A 22,025-nucleotide genomic window follows, 5' to 3' on the forward strand; every position below is an offset into this window, starting at 1 on the left:
TCGTCCTATTGTATATCATTTCATTGCCATGGTTACAATCCCCTCCATGCATCATCAACCAACCAAAGGGTATACCCTGCAAGCCTGCTCCCTGGTCGTAAGCACACTGCCTCTCTGGGTCTAAAGTCCCCAGCTGCTCCATTTCTCCATGTCATTGTCTCTGCCTCCATCTCTGGTGTCACTGCTTCTCTGGGTAGGGTCCCGCTCTCTGCTCTTCTCCCTTGATGGTCCCAGGGACCTCCACTCCTAAACTGCAAAGTCAATCACTCCCCTCCTTTTGCTACAAAACATCTACCTTTGCATTTCCAACCCTCACAATCAGTCCTGATAACAATTTTTCACTGTTGTATCACAAGAGACCTATCCCCATCTCCTTTCATCAGCCCCGCCCAGACAGATTGGATACTACTCAGTGGAGATTCTACCTTCCTCCACGTCCTCTGGACCTAGGTTCCCTCTTGAAAGCTTGTAAACCAGTCACTTCTTGCCTTTGTAACCCCTCCCATTTTGGGTAGCCAATGTCCAAGTTGCCCATCCCTGTCTGCTCTGTGCATGGAGGAGGTGGGTCCAGAAGTAGTTTGTGGGGCCTTTGATGGAACTGGTTTCAGTGTGTGTTAGGACCGCAGGGAAGTTGGGGGCAGGATAACTGGTTAAATGCTCATCTGCGGGTTTTGTAGGTCTGGAGCTGAGCCCACCTGAATCCGGGCACCACAGCAGCTCACCAAAGTAGCTAAGCCAGCCCCACCTCATACTGGCGTGGCTCCCAGCTACGTGGCTCTGAACTCCTGGAGAGCAGGGTCTGGGCTGGGGTGGATGAGGGTGGGAACTGGCTACACTTCTGGTCACCAAGGGAGCATGAGGTAAAATAAGAAATTGCACCTTTCTTGTTGCCTGCTCTGCCAGGCCTTCCTCCACTGCCAAAGCTGCTTACAAGATGGTCAGTCTGGCCAGCCGTTCACCAGTCAGTCGCCCTCTCTCGATGTCCCTGCTTGGCCTCTTCTCCAAGCAAGTACTCCATCCACCTCTCTAAGGGGTGCCAGAATTTTCATTTGTGTCTATTTTGTCTCTCATATCTTTGTTGTAGGGGGGCCTTGTATTGCGTCTGCCTAGCCTGCCATTTTCTCTGTTATTCCCGCTTAGAATTTTAACTGGAAAGGAACCCACAGAGTTTTAAGCTCAGAGTTATGCTGTCATTCCTCAAGTCCAGTTAAGTAGTTGTAAACCAGGGGCTTGTGCAGGATCCTAAAGACACTCTAAGACCTGTTCCTTGCCTTGAAAAAGCCTAAAATCTCCCAACACCTGGAGAGCTACTTGGTATGGCAACCTGGTTTGAAACACAGACTCTGCCACTCTCTTGGTATACTATCTTCTTTTGGTTTTTTAAAGCTTTTCTTGTGTATTAAGTAAGTGAAGGCTTACAGGGCAGATCACCACTTTTACATTCAGCAAATCAATGTAATGATTACAATCCCCTCCATACACCCTCAACCAACGTATTTACCTCTATTACTTTTTCCCTTTTTTGATGTACACATACCATACCACATTGTAAATATATATTCATTTAAATTTCCAAAGAGCACATTTTGCAAGCCAGCCTCCTGCCTGCAGTTTCTCAGCCCACGGGTCTGTATTCTACTGCTGTTCTGTCTCTATGCCCTCACTGTCGCCACCATCTGTTGTCACTGATTTTCTGGTTAGGATCCCTCGCTCCTCTCATGTTCTTCCCTCATAATGGTCTTAGGGTCCCCTATTCCTGAAATGACAGATTAACGGATCCCCCCTTTTAGTTGCACCTCTTCTACATTTATAATTGCGACAATTGCCATTGGATCTGAAAACAGTTAACTCACAATTGAATCATAAAATCCCATCCCCCTCATTACCAGACCCATCTGGACATGAGGAAAACTGTTCAGTAGGGTTTCTGACTTACTCTCCTCATTCTGACACTAAGCACACTCATGAAAGCTTGTAAGCCAGCCACTTCAGGCCCCAAGTTGGTGCTTTACCCTTGATGTGAAGAATCCTTCCCTATTCGGATGGAATTTTGGGCAGCCTCATCCACAATCAAAGTTGTGGCAATTTACATCTTCATCTTCATCTGGTCGAATTCTGGGCAGCAAGTCATCCACGCTTGTACCAATTGGTTCTGTCTTTGAGTCTGGGAGTTCTCACATGCCTCCCCTCGCCCTTCAGATCAGCTGGCTGCTTCACTCCAGCCTCCAGTGGCTAGGTCAGTGTCTTTGGACTCAGGAGTTCACACATCATGCTGAACCAGCCAGCCCTTCCTCTTTTCTTTCTCATCTCAAGGTCATCAGGTGTCTGTGGAAAGTGGCCAATCTCAACCCATGTCTTCTTTGCTGCATTTCCCACTTTCAATCACAAGTTGACTGGGATGGTCACCAGTGAGCATTGGTATACTATCTTGAAGGCATCAGTTTATTTTCTGAAGCTAGTTTTCCTCATCTGCAGACTGGGAATGATATTTATGTCACAGGTTGTTGGGATGATTAAAGGAATTAAGTTATGTGAAGGTCAAGTGACCCAGTAAACAATGTTAGTTCATGTTCTTTTTCCTCCTTTGCGAAATAATGTGTAAAGGGCTAAACAATATATACTGATGACCACTGAGTAGTTCAAAGACTGGTAAGAGCACTGTGGGTCTGAGTTATAGACTAGTCTTCATAGAGACTGCAGGACTTGAGGGGTGAGAAGGACTTAGTGAAGTAAGTAGAGGAGAGATTACGGGACAGGAGGGCAGATTCAGTTAGGGTAAACAATGTGGCCCAAATGCAGAGATAAGCATGTATCAGGCTTATGGAGGTGTCTTAGTTCTTAGTGCTCTTGTAGCAGAAATACCACAAGTGGGTGGCTTTAACAAACAAATGTATTTTCTCACATTTTGAGAAGCTAGAAGTCTGACTTCAGGGTGCCAGCGCTAGGGGGAGGCTTTATCTCTGTTAGCGCTTAAGGAAAGCCCTCGTCTCTTCTGAGCCTCTGCATCTGGGCAGTCTTCATTGCGTGTGTCTTGCCTTATCGCAGCTTCTCTCACTTACTTATTTTATCCAGGGCTTCAAAGTAGTTTAGTGATGGCTAACAGAAACAAGGGCAGCTAGACGCTGCATAACAACTACATCTCTTGCTTGACAAATTTTGACCTGAGTAGAAAGCAGGCAGCAGGAAATAAGCAGTGGTTCCTGACTGAAAGATGAGGCCTATGGCAGCCATCTGTAAGTAGGGCACCACTTCCTGTTTCCTACTGCCTCATTTCAAACCAGCTTCAGACTCTGATTTAATCTCTTTTATATCTCAAAAGAGATTGATTTAAGACACTTTCTAAAGGAATCCTGGCGTATTAGCAAAAACAAAGAAACCCTATTCCCAAAGGGGATTATAAACACAGGCATAGAATTTAGGATTTACAACACATATTTGGGGAAGATATAATCCAATCCATAAGGGGATCCAATCCGTAATGGGATCCAATCCATAACAGGGAAGGAGCAAAGTATGTTGAGCAATAATCGGGATGTTGATACATTAGGCAAAGCCTCACTTGCCATATACAAGGGGACTTCAAATTGTTAGTGGAAAAGGGAATGAAAAGATAATGGAATTGTTCCATGAACTTTTTGAAGCCCCCTCATATGTACTGTTTCTTTGAGAAATTTGAAAGAATGGAGTCAAAGGCCTGGCCTCACATGCGTTCTGTGCCTTAAGCTGCCCCCCTAGGCATGAGGTCAGGAAACCAGGCTGGTAGGTCACATGTCTCCCTTTCCCCCAGGACGATGACCGGTGTGAGGAGTGGGAGCGGCATGAAGCGCTGCATGAAGATGTGACCAGACAGGAGCGTACAACGGAGAGGCTCTTTGAGGAGGAGATTGAGCTCAAGTGGGAGAAGGGTGGCTCTGGCCTGGTGTTCTACACAGATGCTCAATTTTGGCAGGAGGAGGAAGGAGGTAATGCATCCAGACAATACTTGCTGAGTTCTTTTGGGGTTTTCTGTTTCATGTGTGTATTCCCTAGTAGTGAGCCCAAACAAAAGATTAAGGAAGAGGCTTACCTCCACTGTATGTTGTTGTCAAGTACTGTTAATTCGGTTCTGATTCACAGTGACCCTGTATAGAGTTTCCGAGAAGTGACTGGTAGGTTTGAACTGCCATCCTTGTGGTAATGCTTATCCTAGATTACCTTTACCAAGAATCTACCTTTACTGTATACGAGGGAATAACTATCCCTTTTAGAGTGATGCCCCTCCCTAAAGTCTGAATGACTCCTTCACCTTCCCCCCCAACCCCCCACTCCTGAGGAGAGAGATAAAAATACAAACAAAAGCTCCAAGTTCTAGAACAACATATGTAACTCTAGATTTAGCTCTCAACAGAACTGAGGGTCCTTGGTCCACAATGCATGCTTTTTTGTCTTCCTAGACTTTGATGAACAGACAGCCGATGACTGGGACGTGGACATGAGTGTGTACTACGACAGAGGTAATGGGCCTGGGCTTGCAATACTGGGAGGTAGAACTGGTAGTAGCCCACTGAAAAGATTTCTCTTAAAACATCTCTATTTGGTTGTAGTCAGTGCTGATTGTGGGCAGAGCATGGTAATCTTTGTCGAGGAAGGAGGACACCTGGGGACAGCCTCAGGGAACTCTGGGTCTGATGGTTAGGCTTGAGAGTGTGATGGTCAACAGCCAAGACTCTGGAGTTAAAACTGACTGGGTTCTAATCCCAGCTCTGTTATGTATTGGTTCTATGACTTCTCTTCACACAATATCCTTATCTATAAAATAGTAGAGACAAGGCTCCTATTGTTGGCCAGCTCTTAGTCTTATGAACAAAATAAGGTAATATAACAGCCTCATAAAAATGAATAAATACATTTTGTGAGGATGTCTTAGAAACCTGGTTTTCCTCACGGTGTGCTGAGAAGGGCCTTCCCAAAACTAGCTTCTGGTTTCTCAGATGGTGGAGACAAAGATGCCCGAGACTCTGTCCAAATGCGTCTGGAACAGAGATTACGAGACGGCCAGGAACACGGTTCCGTAGTTGAGTGCCAGGTGGGCACCTTTGAGCGTCACACCAAGGTGAGCATTGTGCCCACTCCATCAACTCTTTTCTTTCCCTAACCTTATTCCTTTCCTCCTTTACACCTCTTTCTCACTCACACACACACTCTCTCTCTCTGAGCCATATCTGACTTGTCTTGCCCCCTTACAGGGCATTGGGCGGAAGGTGATGGAACGGCAGGGATGGGCAGAGGGCCAGGGCCTGGGCAGCAGATGCTCAGGGGTGCCTGAGGCCTTGGATAGTGACGGCCAGCATCCCAGATGCAAGCGTGGATTAGGGTGAGTATGGCTGAGGGGCTTCCCTGAGGGCCCAAACTAGCTTTTTAGTTATAACCTGGTTTCTACCTTCTCACTGGTTTTGGAATAGGTGCTGTTAGAGGAACTTTAAAACACGGACGAGGAAAGTATGCCAGACACTTAAATATATATATATATTTTTAAGACCAAGCCTTAAGACTTCACAGTATGATTCCTTGTGAGAGTCAGTCCCTTGCCCTTTAGTTTGAGAAGTTTGGACTTGATTTAATGTGATTGTCATTAGGGAGTCACTTATAGCCCTTGAGCCTAGTGGTAACAGAATGAAGGCTCTAAGTGAGGACCTGGATGCTGGTACTGTTAATGGATTAGGGAGTCAAAGAATGGAGATCGATTGAAAGGCTCTGCCTTTGGGACAAACCAGATATGTTGTAGTGACTTCTCTGTCCCTTCCTGTTCACTTTATTGGGGAGGGGGGGGAGGTTGAGAGAGAGCAGCCCTCTCATTAAGACTTCTTCTTTATCCAGGTACCATGGAGAGAAGCTACAGCCATTTGGGCAAATGAAGCGGCCCCGTGGAACCGGTTTAGGACTCATCTCCACTATCTATGATGAGCCCCTGCCCCAGGACCAGCAGGAGTCACTGCTCCGCCGCCAGCCACCCACAGGCATGAAGTTTCGGACAGATATGGCCTTTGTGAGGGGCTCCAGCTGTGCCTTGGACAGTGTCTCAGAGCCTGAGTAACAAGGTCAGGATCACTCCTAACTGCAGGATGGCAGCCCTCTCTGCCCAGCCATGTGTACCACCACTTAGTCAGAATGGAGTCGGGGCAGCAGCAGAATGCAGCTTGTTCAGTGTGTTTTGTTCTGAACTTGACTTCTGGTTCTGTCCCTCAAGGGGAGTTGTTTTTTTTTTTTTTTAAACATTTTAGTACCCCCATATTGGCCCTTTGATATTAGGGATTACTGACTGTCCATCATTGGCCTTTTAGCCCTAGACCCTCTGTTGGGACTTGCTCCTTCTGCCACCCAGTACTTTGAAATACCAGATTATCTAAGGTTACCAGCACACCCTTCCTTGGGGGCTCTAAAGGAATCAACCAGAAGGCCAAAAAGAATTAAAGGGAATCGGATGAGGAAGAGGATTTGGGGGCTCAGAAGAGACCATCTGGGGGCTACTATTGCTCCTACCCCTTTACCCCGCTGGCCCTCTGTCTGGGCCTGGAGACTCCATGAGAAGGTCCGGACTTGTGTGACGTAATGGGAGAATAAAGAAGTTGTACGACCAGGTTTTTCTGTTAAGTCTTCTAGTTTGGCCCTGCCGGAAGTCCTGGGGTGAGGCTGTAGACTAAGCACTAAACCGCAAGGTCGGTTTGAACCGCAAGGTCGGCGGTTCGAACTCACCAGTCGCACTTCGGAAACCCTAAGTCAAAACCGATTCGATGGCACTTAACAACAACTAGTTTGGGCCTGCCGGAAGGTCAGGAAAAACCTCGAGAAAGCTTCCTCCGAGGATCCATCCGGACCATCCCTAAGTGGAGAAACCGCGGCTGCGTGACCACGCCCCTCGGGGGGGACGTTGCGTCGTCACCTTGAGGGCGGGACTTCCTTTCAGTCCCTTCCGTTTCCGACCCTTCCCGGAAGTCTGGTGCGGGACTATTTGCTGGTCTTGTACTGTTTTGGGCGTGACTGTACCTTCTAGGCGACCCGAGGGCCTACCCGAGAGTCCCCAGCAAGTGCGCATCTGGGACCCCCTTATCCTTTGTGCTCCCTGCGGCCTGGCTCCCCCGGCGTTTTCTTGCAGAGTTGGGTCTGCTCAGTACGGGGCTGTGTTTTGTCCATGGCTGGGGCTGCCCCAACCACAGCCTTTGGGCAGGTGGTTATCGGTCCGCCGGGTTCGGGAAAGACCACATACTGCCTGGGCATGAGTGAATTCCTGCGCGCGCTGGGCCGGCGCGTGGCCGTGGTGAACCTGGACCCGGCCAACGAGGGTCTGCCGTACGAGTGCGCAGTGGACGTTGGCGAGCTGGTGGGGTTGGCCGACGTCATGGACGCCCTGCAGCTGGGGCCCAACGGCGGCCTGCTTTACTGCATGGAGTACCTGGAGGCCAACCTGGACTGGCTGCGTTCCAAGCTCAATCCCCTCCGCGGTCACTACTTCCTCTTCGACTGCCCTGGCCAGGTGGAACTCTGCACGCACCACGGCGCCCTGCGCAACATCTTCGCACAAATGGCGCAGTGGGACCTCAGGGTATGTGTTGGGTTGGGCATACCCATTGTGCAAATGGAACAATTGAGACTCAGGGAGAAGGGTAGGGGCCGAGTGGCTTTGCAATTAAACAGTGTGAGTTTGAGTTCTGTACCTGCCACTGTGGCTCTGGATAAGTCACTTTATGCTTTTGAACCTCAGTAGTTTTCATCTGTAATGTGGCTGTTACCCAGCTTTGGGTTATTGGAAGTCTGTTATCCTTGTTAGGTGGCATGGAAAGTGGCATGGCGTTTATTGTAAGTGGGTGAGGAAAGGTGCAAAGAATGGAGTCGGATGCAATTGGAAGTGAACCAGTTGCTCAGTGGGAAGCTCAGTGCGAAGCATTTTAGAAGGAAAAATGTGCAGTATCTCTTGGGAGGGGGAAGCTAAGGTGGATTTTACAGAACAGACGCAAGAGGAGACTTAGGGAGAGGTTTGCACTCTGTCTTCAGGACCCCCAGTCTGATGAGGGAGACACAGGCCCTGACTTCACTGTCTCCCCAGGCCACTCTCACTCTGTCTTCCTCCCTTCCCAGCTGACTGCTGTCCATTTGGTGGATTCTCACTACTGCACAGACCCAGCCAAGTTCATTTCAGTACTGTGTACTTCCTTGGCCACCATGCTGCATGTGGAGCTGCCCCACGTCAACGTCCTCTCCAAGATGGACCTCATTGAACACTACGGGAAACTGGGTAAGGACTCCTGATCTGACAGACAAGGAGTAGGGCAGCAGCTGGGCGACAAGAGCACAGCACAGATACCCACTCAAGGAAGCGGCTTACGCCATGATGATAACAGCCGGAGATGGGCCTGGATCCCTCCCGGTTACTTTGAGTCACTCTGTGTCAGGTATTGTTCTTGATTTTGGAGACGGCGGAATCATAGATGACTCAGGCTTTAGACTGGGCCAGTAGACATGGGGGTGCTATTTGTCAAGGTGAGGAAGACTAAGGGAGAGGCAAGCTACTATCAAGCAAAGGCCCAATAGCTGGGCGTATCAACACCCTAAATAGCGCTTCCAGCCACAAAAGACGCTACAGAATATCAGTTAAAATGAACAGAAATGTGGGCAGGAAAGGAGGTTGTTAGGAAAGTGACAAGTCAGGGGCCCCAATCAAGGAAGCTGACTGCCAAGTCAGGATGTAGAGGTATGTCAGCCCATTGAAGGGGCTCTTCAACCCAGGACCCTGGTCCATCTCTTGGTAACCACAGAAACCCTGTTTTATCTGTACCCAGATTTGTAACCTTCCCAAGTCTCTCTCCTTCACAACCTCTCACCCAGATGGCTACCCAGTGGTCCTCAACCTCTTTAGCTCTGTGAAGGTCATTCTCACAAGAGATGGCTCCAGGTGAGGAAACACAGACTAAGGTCAATCACATAGCTAGAATCCGAGCTTAGATGGAATCCAGGCCCTAAGTGTGTCTGCTTCTAGTTTCCTAATTCTCATGGGAGACAATCCAACAAGTTTGTGTCGGAATGCTCAGTACATCCTTTCTTGAAGGAATGGGGAAGTCAATTTCTAATGAACCACTTGCTTGTTAAGATTGAAGGCAGAAACATCTTCAACTGCCTGATTCCCCCAGCTTTCTTTGGGACTGACCTGCTAAGCAGTCCAAATGCTGTGAGTTTCCTGGGCAGAGATGGTACAGGGGTAGAGGTGGCACTTTCTTTTGGTTGCTTTTGTTGTTAAATGCCATCGAGTCCATTTCAACTCAGCGACCGTCTGTAGGGTTTAGGAAATTTATAGTTTATATTCACAGAATGAAACTAGTGACCTCAGAATCATCTAGACCGATCTTTTCATTTTACCTTGAGAAGGAACACAGCCAGAGAGGGAAAATGATTGACTCAAGAGGCCACCCTGCTTTTGGTCAGCATCTGTGGAGTCTTCACAGTGTGGGTGAAGTCCTGGTGTATAGTGCTGTAGGATAAGCACTAAATCGCAAGGTCAACAGTTTGAATTCACCAGCCACTCCTTGGAAACCATGCACAGGGTCACTATGTGTCAGAACCGACTCAAAGGCACTGAAAAACAGTAAGCGCTAAGTTCTAGAGGTACTGCCATACTGTAAGCTCCACGAGGTAGGGACCACCATGTTCACTGTTCTGGCTCCAGCATCAATCATAGTTCTTTGTACGTGTTCATATTAATCAAGCATTGTCTCACACTTAATTTTCATAGCAGCCCTATGAGGTGGGTATCTGTCTGTATAGCTGGTAAATGTTAGAGCCAATAGGTGAAACCAAGTATTCAGTCCTTATTCATCTCATTGGACTGCCTCAGTCAGTATTTGTTTTATGAATGAGTACATGCAAGCAAAGGATGACAGGAAATGCACTCCTCAGGTCTTGAACCTCCTGCCAGCAGCTCCTGAACACTGATTTCTCACTTTAGCCTTCAACCTGGACTACTACACAGAGGTCCTGGACCTCTCCTACCTGCTTGACCACCTGGCAACTGACCCATTCTTCCGCCACTACCGCCAGCTCAATGAGAAACTGGTGCAACTCATTGAAGACTACAGCTTGGTCTCCTTCATTCCTCTCAACATCCAGGTACTGTGGGTTAGAAGGCCTCTTTCCTATGACTGTGAGCTCTGACCGTGCTTCGGGCCTTCTTGCATCAGTGCTTCAGGAAGCTTTGAGGGCCCATACAGTGGTCTTTGTCTTGGGTCTGATGATTGTTGGGTCTCCTTGGTTTCAGGATAAGGGGCTGTGGTGGGCAGAATTCCAGTAAGGGGGTGACCAGACCATGCAAGCTAGCATGTCTCTTCTCTTTCCAAACTACACTTTTCTTTTCCAAAATGAGGAGGTCGAACTCTGTAACATTAATTATAACAACTATCACTTACTGAAGGCTTTCTGTGTACTAAGGACTAAACAATACGTTATCATGGGGTGTCCTTTTTATCATGTGATGTGTAGACCATTCTTCTCTTCTCACTATTATATGCATGAGGAAGTAGTTATAGCCAGGTTATATAACATGCATATTTACTGAGTGCCTCCTTTAGTTAAGGAGTGTGCCAGACTCTAGAGATGTCTCAGTAAACAGATCCCCGATCTCAAGGGGTGTACAATCAAATTGAGGAAGTAGACAAGTTAATAGAGATTTCTAAGATGTCAAGAGCAACAAAACAGTCAGCAGTTACTTTAAAACAAAGATAAGAATTTAAGGGGACAGGGAAGCTAGATTAATGGAAACAATACAACCAAAATAGACATAATGAGAATGTTCACGTACTGAAGAATCTAACCAAAGTCACTGAATAACATGTGTGAAAATTAGATGGGAAACTAAACTGCTATGTAAATCTTCACCAAAAACATAAAATACTATTTTTTTAAAAACATGACAAGATTAGAATTACAAGAGGGATTAGCCCAAGGCACAGTGAGTGTACATAGAGGGATTTACCTGTTCTAATCTGGGCAGGCTGGTGGCTAGGGATGATGGTATTGAACCACGCCACTGGGGATGTCAGAGCACTCCTGGACACTGAAGCTGCATGTAGAAAGGTGTCAGAAGGCAACATCCAGGAAGCTATGTTTGGAGACTGCCAGTCTTTTTGTACAACTTCAGTTTTGCACATCTCTTTGTCACTCACCGAGCTGTTTCTGTCCTCTCCGCCAAGGACAAGGAGAGCATCCAGCGAGTGCTCCAGGCTGTGGATAAAGCCAATGGTTACTGCTTTGGGGTCCAAGAGCAGCGAAGCCTGGAGGCCATGATGTCTGCTGCAGTGGGAGCTGACTTCCATTTCTCCTCGTATCCTTACTCTGTAGGCTTACTCTTCCTGGCCACAGCCAAGAGGGAGAGACGGGGTGTGGGGGTGTGGCCACAGCTTTATAGATGACTGATTTCTTATTGACCAGGTGTGCTCCTTGGTGACTGTCATGTTCAGATGCTTCACAATGCTTCAGTTGGTTGTCCCTGAGGAAGAGGAAGGAAGTTGATGAGAAGGAATAATAAATGCAAAGACCCAGAAATGAGAGGGCAGGGAGAAATGTAAGGGTCAGGATACCTGGGATGTTGAGATTGAAGTGGAAAGGGAAATGCAGTGCTGCAGGTGGGCCATGGAGGTTTGAGTACCCTGCTAAGTGTGGACTTCAGCTCACGGGGGGGACAGTGGGACTGCTGAACACTGGTTTTCTGTATGTTTTAGAAAACAGCCTCTGAGTGTCTATCTTAGTTTCTGGAGTTGCTGTAACAGAAATATCCCAGGTAGGTGGCTTCAAGGAGCATTTGTTTTCTCACAGTTTGTTGTTAGGTGCTGCTAAGTTGGTTCTAATTCATAGCGACCCTGTATAGGGTTTCTGAGAAGTAGCAGGTGGCTTTGAACCACCACCTGTGGTTAGTCAATAGCACCACACCAGGACCCCTTTTCATAGTTGAGGAGGCTAGAAATTTGAATTCAGGGCACCAGTTCTAGGAGAATATTTTCTGACTTGGCTCTGGGAGATGGTCCTCGTGTCTTTCAGCTTCTGTGTCTTGTTTTTGGGAGATCTCTTGTGGCATCTGTCTTCTCCCCCCATCTGTGCTTGCTTACTTCTTGCTTAATTTTCTCGCGTGTGTCTGTAAAGAGGTAAATACTATCTTATTAATAAAACAGTATTCATTCTTAAATGGAATTATAACCAAAGGTATAGTGGGATTTACACTACCTATTTTGAGGAACCCAATTCCATGTATAACAGTGTGGAAGAGTCATTTGAGGGATATGCTTGGGAATAAGAGAGTTTTTACTTTCTCTTTAAGTAACAAGGGCTTAAACATTTGCAGTGAGAGTAGAAAGAAGGATGTGGATTGAGAAACTACTAAATCGAGCATACATAAGATTACTATGAGTCAGAATTGACTTGCTGGCATACAAGAAGACTACAAGAATTTGTGACGGTTGCTATGGGATAGATGGAGGTGGAGCAGACTTGAGACACCCATGTTTCTAGCTTGGACTGTGGAGTGGGTGGTGGTGTTAATCACTGAGGCAGGACGAGGAGGGGGCCAGGTTTGTCTTGGGGTGGAAGGAATGGGAGCTGGTATGAGTGGGGCACGGAACATCCAGAGAAGATGTCCAGGAAGCAACTAGACTTTAGAACTAGGTTGGGTCAGAGAGGAGTAGAGTTGGAGCCAAGGGCATGGGCTGGGTGGTGTCACAAAGGTCATGTATGAAGCAGGACGGGGAAGTCCAAGCCCTCTTAGCTGATGGTCTCAAGAGATTTGGCATCTGAACCCAGAATTCCTGGGCATAAAGGGAAATCTAATCAGCACTTAGATCTTTTCACACGTGAGAAAGCAAGCTCACCAGGAGACAGACAATGTATAAATGATGGCAGTGGAGTGCAGTGTTTGGCATAGGTTCTGAGAAGCTCTTGCCAGCATGTAGGCTATGTTGGCACATTCAAGCAAAAATGGGAGAAGGTGATTTAAACAGTACTGCCATTTTATTTTACACATTGTACATTATGCATTCATATGTATTCTGTACAAGATTGCATTCACAAAAAACTATTTATTCTGTGGTTAATGAATGATTTAAGGCATTCTCAAGTGTAATCTTTTTTAATTTAGGAATTAAATGAAAGTTTGCAGAGCTACAAACCATCACTTACATTCTCAACAAATCATACATACTTTGTCTTATGTCATTGATTGCAATCCCCTCAATGTGACATTATAGATCCCGTTCCTGCCATGTGTTTCTAATTTCCAGTCCTCCTCTGTCCCACACTTTCTGAACTTTGTCCTTGGATAAATTCCCTTTTGAGCTCACATGGTTGACCATTCTATGGTGTGCATACCTCGCTAATGTTTTGGTTCACCCCTAGACCTATCTTGTTGCTTGGGTGAAAATTGTTGAATGAAAATCTTAATTGTGAGCATTTGTGCTGACTTTAGGCCCTTACCCCCACCCTACCCACTTAAAGTCAACCTCATCTGTCTGTAAGGTAGGGATTGGTACCGAGGTTGAAATGGTGTGCTCTGCTGCTGGAGATGGTGGGAATAAAGGAACGCTTCTTAGAGATTGTGCCAGAAGAAGGAGCAGTATATGCAGAAATAGGGGGTTCAAGGTTGAGAAATGCTTGGGGTTGTGAGTAGAATGACCTGACTCATGAACAGGTAGGTTGAGGCGTAAGTAAGATGAGTTGAGTGATTCTCGGGGCTGACTTGGGTTAGGAACAAGGCAGTTCCTCTTGAGGAAAATCAAAGTCTGGGACACAGGTTCTGGAAAGAAAAGTTTTGAGTAGGTGCCTTTTTTTGTGTGTGTCATCTGTCTCAGAAGAATCATATACAGAGAAAAGACATGAGAAAGCATTGGTTTAGTGCTAATGGATCTATAAGAACTAGGATTTTTATAAAACTGCTGTTGCTAAATGCCATTGAGTCTATTCTGACTCATAGTAACTCTGCATAGGGCTTCTGAGTAGCAGCTGGTGAGTTTGAATGTCCGACCTTGTGGTTTGCAGTCAGTCCAGTGCTGATCCAGTCCAGCGCCACACCAGAACTCCAAAACTAAAAAACCTCAACTGACTGTTCTATGAAGAAAAAATAGAACGTAAGGGAATCCCCTGACAAGTCCTCATGGGAATGAGATGGATTTTGAATATTGGACCCATACCCCGAGCATTAAGAGCTCTAGTAGCGTAGTGGTTATGAGTCTGGCTGCTGACCTCAAGGTCAGCAATTCAAAACTACCAGCTGTTCAGAGGGAGAAAGATGCGCTTTCTGCTCCTGCAAAGATTTATAGCCTCAGAAACCCTATGCAGGGTTGCTGTGAGTTGGCACCAACTCCGCAGCATACCACCACCACCCAGTACATTCTTTGGTGTCTAAGTTCTTCACTTGCATGGCATCATTTAACCCCCACTGGCATGTCGCTGTGTGTTAATGCACTGGACTGCATGGTTGGTTTGAACTGCAAGGTCAGTTCAAGCTCACCAGCTGCTCCTTGGAAACCCTATGCAGGATAGCTATGAGTCGGAACCGACTTGATGGCATTTAACAATAACCCCCTTTTTAAGGACTCCTGATGTGGCACTATAGAATAAGCACTGGACTGGTCACTACAAGGTCAGTGGTTCAAACCCACCAGCTGCTCCTTAGAAACTCTATAAAGGGTCATTATGAGTTGGAACTGACTCCAAGGCACTTAACAACAACAACCCCCTTTTTTAAGTGAGGAATTTGGGACGTCTAGAGGAGGCAAAGAGAATATTGGTGCGGTGGTTAAACACTCAGTTGGTAACCAAAAGGCAATTCAAACCCACCATCTGCTCTGCGGGAGAAAGGTGGTGTCTTTGGAAACCCTGTGGAGCAGTTCTTTGTCCGTAGGCTCCTTGTGAGTCAGAATAGCTAGATGACTATGGGTAGAGGAGACAGTGGCAACCGCTAGGTCCCTCTCCAAGGATATGTTGGAAGAACACTTCAAACCTAGTTCTCCCTAGTTATTAGGATTTCAGTTCTGACATTGGAATCGCCTAGTAGAATAGCCATGTATTCTCAGTTACATTTCTTGGCTGACCCCAGCCCTTAGGCCGGCCAGCCTTGCAGTGGTCCGTCTACAGTATTGCGGTCTTTGCCTTGGTGAATTTCATTTGTGATTTCCTCCGCCACTTTCCTGCTGTCCTAGAGAGAGGTAGAAGGCATCCTATACCTGAAGCAAGAATCTCTCATTTTCTTTGAGCTCCCATAAGTTCTATCCCTTGTCAGGAAAATAGAAGTCACAAATGTTGGTTGAGCATATGTATTGAGCACCTACTGTGTGCCAGATACGCTAGGCACTTCTTAATCTTTGTCTCATTTAGTGCCTGCAGCAACGCTACAACTGGGAAAAAGGAAATGGTAAAATCAAGATTTGGATCCCTGCAGGAATCTTGGTGTGGTGCTGAAGACTAAGGACTGGACTGCAAAACACAGGGTCAGTGATTGATAGCTGCCAAGCGCTCCTTGGGAACCCTGTGTAGGGTTGCTGTGAGTCACTGTGCTCTGAATGTCTCCATGGTGTTTAGCAACAAGATCTAGCTTCAGAGCATGTGCATTAAACCAGAGCTGGAGGGCTAGCACTTTGGTTCTCAGCCACGTGGGGAGGAGGCAGAGAGGAGCACTTGGATGTGGATGCTCTGGGGGACTTCTCAGGCCCTAGTGACCTCGTTTGCGTGTAGCCTGCCCAGTTCCCCAACCTCTGCTAATGCTCTCATCCTTGACGGGCCCTCCTTCAGCACACTGGGTCTCCAGGAGAAGTACGTGACATCCACAGAGCAGCCAGTGGAGCAGGAAGCCAGGCAACTGTTGCCACAAGCTGGACCCTGAGCACAAACCGAACTCATCTCCACAGCACTGGGGGAAGTAGAGGCTCCTTTGGGCAGTGGGCAGCTCAGCAGGCTGCAAAACCAAGAGCAAGTCCTCCCAACCAGAACTGGGAGGCTGGCGAGGAGACCGCTCTGTAAAGGACAGCTGACAAGAAAAGGCAAACATGGTGCCAGGCGGCACCCAGAAGAGTCCCACCTATACCCTTGGTGGTCTCAGGAGCTCTGAGCCCTGACTCCAGAAACACAGAGCGCTGGTCCATCTCAGGCAGTGGTGGAATGGGCTTTATGGCCAGTACAAGAGCTGAGTCCATCCTTTCTGTGCAGACTTTCTTTGACACTCAGCAGTCCAGGGGGTTGGGACTGAACAAAGAAGGTCTGTCTTATGGCCAGTGGTTGCCTCTCCGGGAGTCCTGCTTCTACATACAGGAAGGGCAGTGATGCCCCCAAATACTGTATCATACATTCGGTTTCCAATTTGTGCTTTTGTTAATCGTCCTTTTTAAAAGTGAGCCAACCTCAGACTTGAGCCATCACTGGCAACACTTTCTAACTAGACCCTCTATCCCATTGTTCTATTTTCATTGTATTTATTTTATGGTTTTATCCTATTTTTGGCAAGGGTTGCCTAGTTTTCCATTTACAGTAGTGATTAAAAGCTTACTTTTTAAATGAACTTATTTATATAAAGTGAGTTTATTTAAAGAAAAATGTTTACGTATGTAATAAGACAGCTTAATAAGGGTGTGGTAAAAATTGTCCAGATGGCATGAAGTTGAGAAATTGGATTGAGCGCAGTTCCTATTTTTGGCCAGTAGGTGGCAGCCCATGCTAACTTTGGCAGTTGCCGCTCCGCTGCAGAGGGTGATAGATCACTGGGAAAGACCTTGTGCCTGTGCCTGAAGTCTTAGTTGCAGATATTTGGAGCTGTGAAACACACATGAAAGGCCTGGCATTTTATGAAGTGCTTGCACACAGATGGTCTTCATGTGGTTCTCACAGCAACTCCTAGAGATAGGATGGGGAGCATTACTAACAGGGAGCATTACTAAGCCCCATTGGAGAGTTTGAACTTGGTCATTTTGACTCCCTCAACTCACTTTGTTGACTTCTTCATTGCGAGTGTCCCTGCTTTGATATACTTACTGGTAAAAAGCCACAGTTCTTATCCCCAAGATTTTGTAGCTGAGCAGGAGGAAACGGAGGCTTCTATAAAGCACTGCTGAAGTTGTTAATTGGGGGAAGAGAGGTCAGTGGTGGTTTGGGCAGTTGGAGACTTTGGTGCAGTAAGATCACTTCTAGAGTGGCATTGAAATAGGAGTGACTCAGCTCTGCTCTGTAGCTTTGGTAGCCAGAGCAGAAGGCGGAAGAGTGAGGGGCTTTGAGGAGGTTCCTATGGCTGGAACAGTATGAAAGCAGTCCACCTCAGCTCCCACGCCTGGCTGTATGGGGGATAATAACTGGGTGCTGCCTCCCCAGCCTCTTTCATCTGAGGAGTTCAAAGCACCTCACCCCGATTAACACCTGTGTAGTAGGTGGGAAGTATCAACTGAGCAAGGCAGGGAAACTGAGGCCAGGGGGCACAGCCTAGGGCTGACTATGAGTCACTTATGGAGCCTGGAGCCCAGGAATCCTGACGCCCAGCCTACTGGACAAATCCCTCATCAGATAGAGCGTGAGGGTGGGTGCTGTGATCATGGGTTTTGATGCTTTGCCCTCACAGAGGCCCTCACCCTCACCAAAGCAAAGCAGGCGTGAGGACTAGAAGGCGTCGGTAAAGCTTTATGGTCTTGCTTCCAAGCACTCTCAGCATTTACTCTCTGTAGTCGTGGAGTGGTGAAGGATGGAAATAATCCAGAGCTTTTTTTTTCCGGCCTTGGTGTGACAACCAGGGTGTTTTCCTCTCTAGTAAATAGCTCTGTTCCCCTCCCACAGATAGCAAAAGTGCATTTCTGTCACCTGTGCCTGCAGTGACGATGGGGAGGGGACAGCACAGGGCAGAAGCCTGGGATCCAGGTGAGGCCTGGGTGAGACATAGACTGAGAGAAAGACCAGCTTCCACCATGGCTGGCACGTGGCATCCATTCTGAAGCTTTTGTATTTGTTTTTCTTTTCCTGTTACAAAACTTGGGAAATTAAGAGACAACTTTAAGGCGCCTATACTCCCATAACAGAAATAATCATCAATATTTATTACCTGTAATAAATATATATACTTCCTGGTCTTATTTTTCTATGTACTCAGAGGTGGTGTGGAATTTACATGTGGGATATTTTATAATTACTCTGTAGCCTCCTTTTTTTTAGTTAACAAGCTGTATAATTAAAAACAAAAACCTAGACGAAAATAGATTAGTGATCACCAGAGTTGAAGGCTGAGAGGGCAGGAAGGAGAGAAAGGGAATTTTGCGTAAACATTTTTTTTTCTAAAAAATTTAATGAAATGTAAATTTGTTTTACATTTCTCGAGGACTTAAAGAAAAGTTTTTGTTGTTGGTTTTGGATCCAGAGTCCATGTGATAAATAATTTATGATGCTTGAAATTGCTAGAATCAAACCATAAGATTTTCTCTCTCTGAAAATGATACATAAGATGTCAGAAAGTGTTACTGCAGAGCAATTTACCTGTTTAAGATATGTGTGTTTGTGTGTTGTTAAGCACTGTTGAGTCAGTTCCAACAGGTACCCTGTATAGTGTTTCCGAGGAGTGGCTGGTGGGTTTGAACTACTGACCTCGTGGTTAGCAGTCCAATATTTATATTACAATGCCACACTAGGACTTATATGTTGTTAAATACCATAGAGTCGATTCTGACTCAGTGACCCTGTATATGGACTCTGAGGAGTGACTGCTAGGTATGAACCACTGATCTGTGGTTAGCAGTCCAGTGCTGATCATACAGCACCACACCAGGATATATATATAAATAATGTCTGGAGTGCCTTAGAAAAGGACCTTATTGTTAACCTCTGCTAAGCACTGATACTAGGATTTAGGCATTTCCTAGCACTGAATTGGAAACTCCAACAATTGGAAGGTAGCATTCTTAGCAGTCAAGCCTCAAGTAATTGGTCCAGGCAAAGAAGCTTGATGAAAGGTAAGGCCTAAAGCCCACAGACCTGAAGCACCCATTCTGCTCTCAGCTGTTCAAACTATCAAAACACCACAGTTGGTTCACAGTAGGATTCTGATCTCATTAGGATCTGAGATAAAGGGAGAGGTAGATTTTAGGGATTCTCTGTCTCTTCCCAACCCTCCTGAGGGAAGAGGGAGTGACTTCAGACTCATCCCAACACTATCAAGGCCCACCCTGTTTTGAAAACAGCAAGGAGCCCCAATTTCCTTAGAATCCTAGAAGGACATTCTCCAGCAAGCCTAGTAGCCCCCATGTAGCCCCTACTGCCCTTTTCTTTCCTCTTCTTTTTTTGTCCTTCGTAATTGAGGCTTTACCCAACCTGTTTTGGGCTGTCCACCTTCCTCTTCTTCATCCTTCAAAAGGAAAAGCCCAGATGAGCACAGAGATTAGTGGCATCAGGACAATTTAAATTTGTGTTTTTCAGTCAGTTCCAAACTCAAAGTCACCCCAAAGGCCATATAGATGATTCTGAACTAAATCTCTACAGTCAGACAAGGACATTTCAGGTTAGTTTTTCCTGAAGAAGGAAATGGAAAAAATGTGCCTGCCTTCTCCTGTTTCGCCCTCCCTCCCCCTTTCCTCCCTTCCCACTTCCTTCTGCAATAAATATGTATTGAATGCCATAATCTAATGTATTAAGTGTTTTACCTGGTCATAGATGATGACTCCCTGCTTTTCAGAGTCTGGGATGCGCCTCTTTTATCTCTAGACAGAGTTAAATTTCCCAGAGAGCAGTTAGAAGAAGATTGGGTGGAGATGAGAGGTGAATCAGCCTTTGACACCCCCAGCTGACATACCTGTCTGCTGCCCCCACAGACATTCCTGTCTGTTGACGGAGTGAGTAGGTGGGGCTAAGGGGAGCTCTAAGGAGAGGGGCCCTCTCCTGCAGAAACCCAGCCCCACTCCCGACAGCCAGCAGGGATTTAGTGTGTGAGGGTGGACCCTGGGTACAGGATGAAAAATTTAAAGGTACAAAGAATGAACTAGATAATGGAAGTCTAAACATAGTAAGTGAGCCTGGAAATTGGTTCACTTCACAATCTTGTCTTATTTAAGGGACTTCCTTTCTGCTGGGCCCTGGAGTGGCAGTAAATTCAGTGGAGTAAAAAGGCATTCTTGATTCTTAGAAAGTCCAAGAAGGGAGCAGGGCAGCATAATGTGGTTCTTTTAAATTTTATTTTTAGTCATGAAACTCCCATATGCAAAACAGACATATGTGTGGTTATTTTAGCCAAAGTGAGTGGAAATGGGAAACCCTAACCGCTGGGAAGCTTCTAGGGAATCCTCTGAGCACAGTTTGAAAACAGCTGTTGGATTTTTAAAAGCAAGGGCCTTGGAGACAGACCCAGTTCTACTACGAGTACATAAATGTTTGTATAAAACCTTGGTTGCGAGATTACTTAGCCTCTCCAAGCCTTGGTCTCCTCATACACAAAACGAAGGTGATAAACCTGTTATTGTGCAGATTAAGGTATGAAACTGCCTGACACACACAGAAGTCAGGCCAGCTGCTGTTATTAACTACTCTCTTGTAGAAAGAGGCAGGAGTAGGGCACTGGTGGTCAGAAGAGCAGTGTTGGCTTTGATACATATTTTAGGGGAGCACATTCAATCCATGACAGAAGAAAAATGGTTAACCAAGTTTTGACCTGAAATTTTTTTAAAGGTTAAAAGACCATGTTCAAATAAGGAGGTGACAAAAGTCACCATGAAATTTCCAGTGGAACTTGGTGTTTTTACTTGTTTTGTCTCTGTAACTGATCATAAAATTCACCTTTCTAGAGTAGCAACTGGCATCTTAAAATCTCATGAATGGCTGTCTAAGGTGCAGCTATTGGTCTCTTCCTGTCTGGAGAAGGAAAGAGTGATGAAAATTGGAGACACTTAGGAACAATCACTCTCAATCACCCAGAGTCCAGAAGAGTAGATGTTGCCTGGCTACCACTACCAACTGCTCTGAAAAGGATCTTAATAGAAGGTCCTGGATAAAGTAGAAGAAAATGTGGACAAAACTCAAAATCATTTAAAAAAAAAAAACACACCAAAAAAACAGGCTTCTGACTTATTGGTCAGATAAAGACTGATGGAACCTATAGCCCTTCAGGTGTGGTCTTACCATAAGGGCTACCCTGATGGCTTAATTTTACCCTATTGGCTCAGTTCTCAGCCAAGACGTAGATGAGTATATGGTGAAGACAACAATACTAGTGATGTTTAAACACCAAAAAATGGCCAACTATTTGAGATCTAAAGGGCAGCATTTACCTGAGGACAAATTCAGAAGGGTTGAGAAAGAAGGAGGGATGGAAACAAGAATTGCAGGTGGGAAGTAGGAGAAGTGATGTTGTTTCGAGGAGATTGCAATCATTGAGATGAAGTGTCTCATTTGTTGAATGTAAAACTTGATACTCTGCTTTGTAAACCTTCACTCAATTCACAATTTTTTCATTCACCTTTCTGAAGTGTACAATTTTGTGATTTTTAATGTTTCCAAAGTTGTGCAATGATCACTATTTAAACCCAGAACATTTCATCACCGTTTTTTAAAAAAAATCTGTACTCAATAGCAGTGGGACAAAAACTTTTGAAATGCCAAATGTAGGCCAAGGAAAGATGTCAAGAAATGCTCACTGAGACTCCACCTTGGATAATAGTAATAAAGATTCTAACTAGATCTAGAGAAAGAATATTTTTTTCTAATATGTCATGGGCAAAAAGATCTGGAGTCAAAAATTGGTACCTAAACCAGCGTGCTTCTAGCCTGCCCTAAACAACCATCAGGTTTGGTGATGATCCATTTCACAGCAGTGCCTTGAAATCGTCAATACCAACATGCTACCTTAAGGTAGCTCATTGATTTCTCCATGTAAGCATGCCATGTCTCAAGCTCAACAGGCAAATGCTATATTGACTGAGATGGAAGAAAGAAGTTCCTTCCCAGGACCAATGCCATTAAGAGAAAGTCACCAGACCTGTCTGGTGAGAGAAACCGGGTCACCTCCAGAG

General features: G+C 46.0%; 2 protein-coding genes across 2 annotated transcripts in view; both read left to right on the forward strand.

Annotated features, from left to right (window-relative positions):
* GPATCH3 (G patch domain containing 3) overlaps positions 1-6,073 on the forward strand; it is a 17,111-nt gene extending 11,038 nt beyond the window's left edge. Inside the window, exons 3-7 of the mRNA XM_006862249.1 lie at positions 3,788-3,962; positions 4,434-4,493; positions 4,971-5,092; positions 5,226-5,353; positions 5,857-6,073. Of these exons, the coding sequence (XP_006862311.1) occupies positions 3,788-3,962; positions 4,434-4,493; positions 4,971-5,092; positions 5,226-5,353; positions 5,857-6,073 (702 nt within the window). The remainder of the gene's footprint in view (positions 1-3,787; positions 3,963-4,433; positions 4,494-4,970; positions 5,093-5,225; positions 5,354-5,856) is intronic.
* A 1,032-nt stretch (positions 6,074-7,105) lies between these two features.
* Positions 7,106-15,886, forward strand: GPN2 (GPN-loop GTPase 2). The gene is made up of 5 exons (XM_006862380.1): positions 7,106-7,579; positions 8,113-8,269; positions 9,974-10,134; positions 11,214-11,344; positions 15,796-15,886. Exons 1-5 carry the CDS (start codon positions 7,169-7,171, stop codon positions 15,884-15,886), a joined length of 951 nt encoding a protein of 316 aa, XP_006862442.1. The 5' UTR covers positions 7,106-7,168.
* The last annotated feature ends 6,139 nt before the right edge of the window (positions 15,887-22,025 follow it).

Source organism: Chrysochloris asiatica, unplaced genomic scaffold, assembly GCF_000296735.1.
Source record: "Chrysochloris asiatica unplaced genomic scaffold, ChrAsi1.0 scaffold00047, whole genome shotgun sequence".
Taxonomy (NCBI): domain Eukaryota; kingdom Metazoa; phylum Chordata; class Mammalia; order Afrosoricida; family Chrysochloridae; genus Chrysochloris; species Chrysochloris asiatica.

Excerpts from the sequence above, each read along its gene's own strand:
- GPN2 (XM_006862380.1), top strand. The coding sequence starts at position 7,169 with ATGGCTGGGGCTGCCCCAACCACAGCCTTTGGGCAGGTGGTTATCGGT. Across the intron at positions 7,580-8,112 it reads TGGCGCAGTGGGACCTCAGG|CTGACTGCTGTCCATTTGGT; the intron begins GTATGTGTTGGG and ends CTCCCTTCCCAG. Across the intron at positions 8,270-9,973 it reads TGAACACTACGGGAAACTGG|CCTTCAACCTGGACTACTAC; the intron begins GTAAGGACTCCT and ends TTCTCACTTTAG.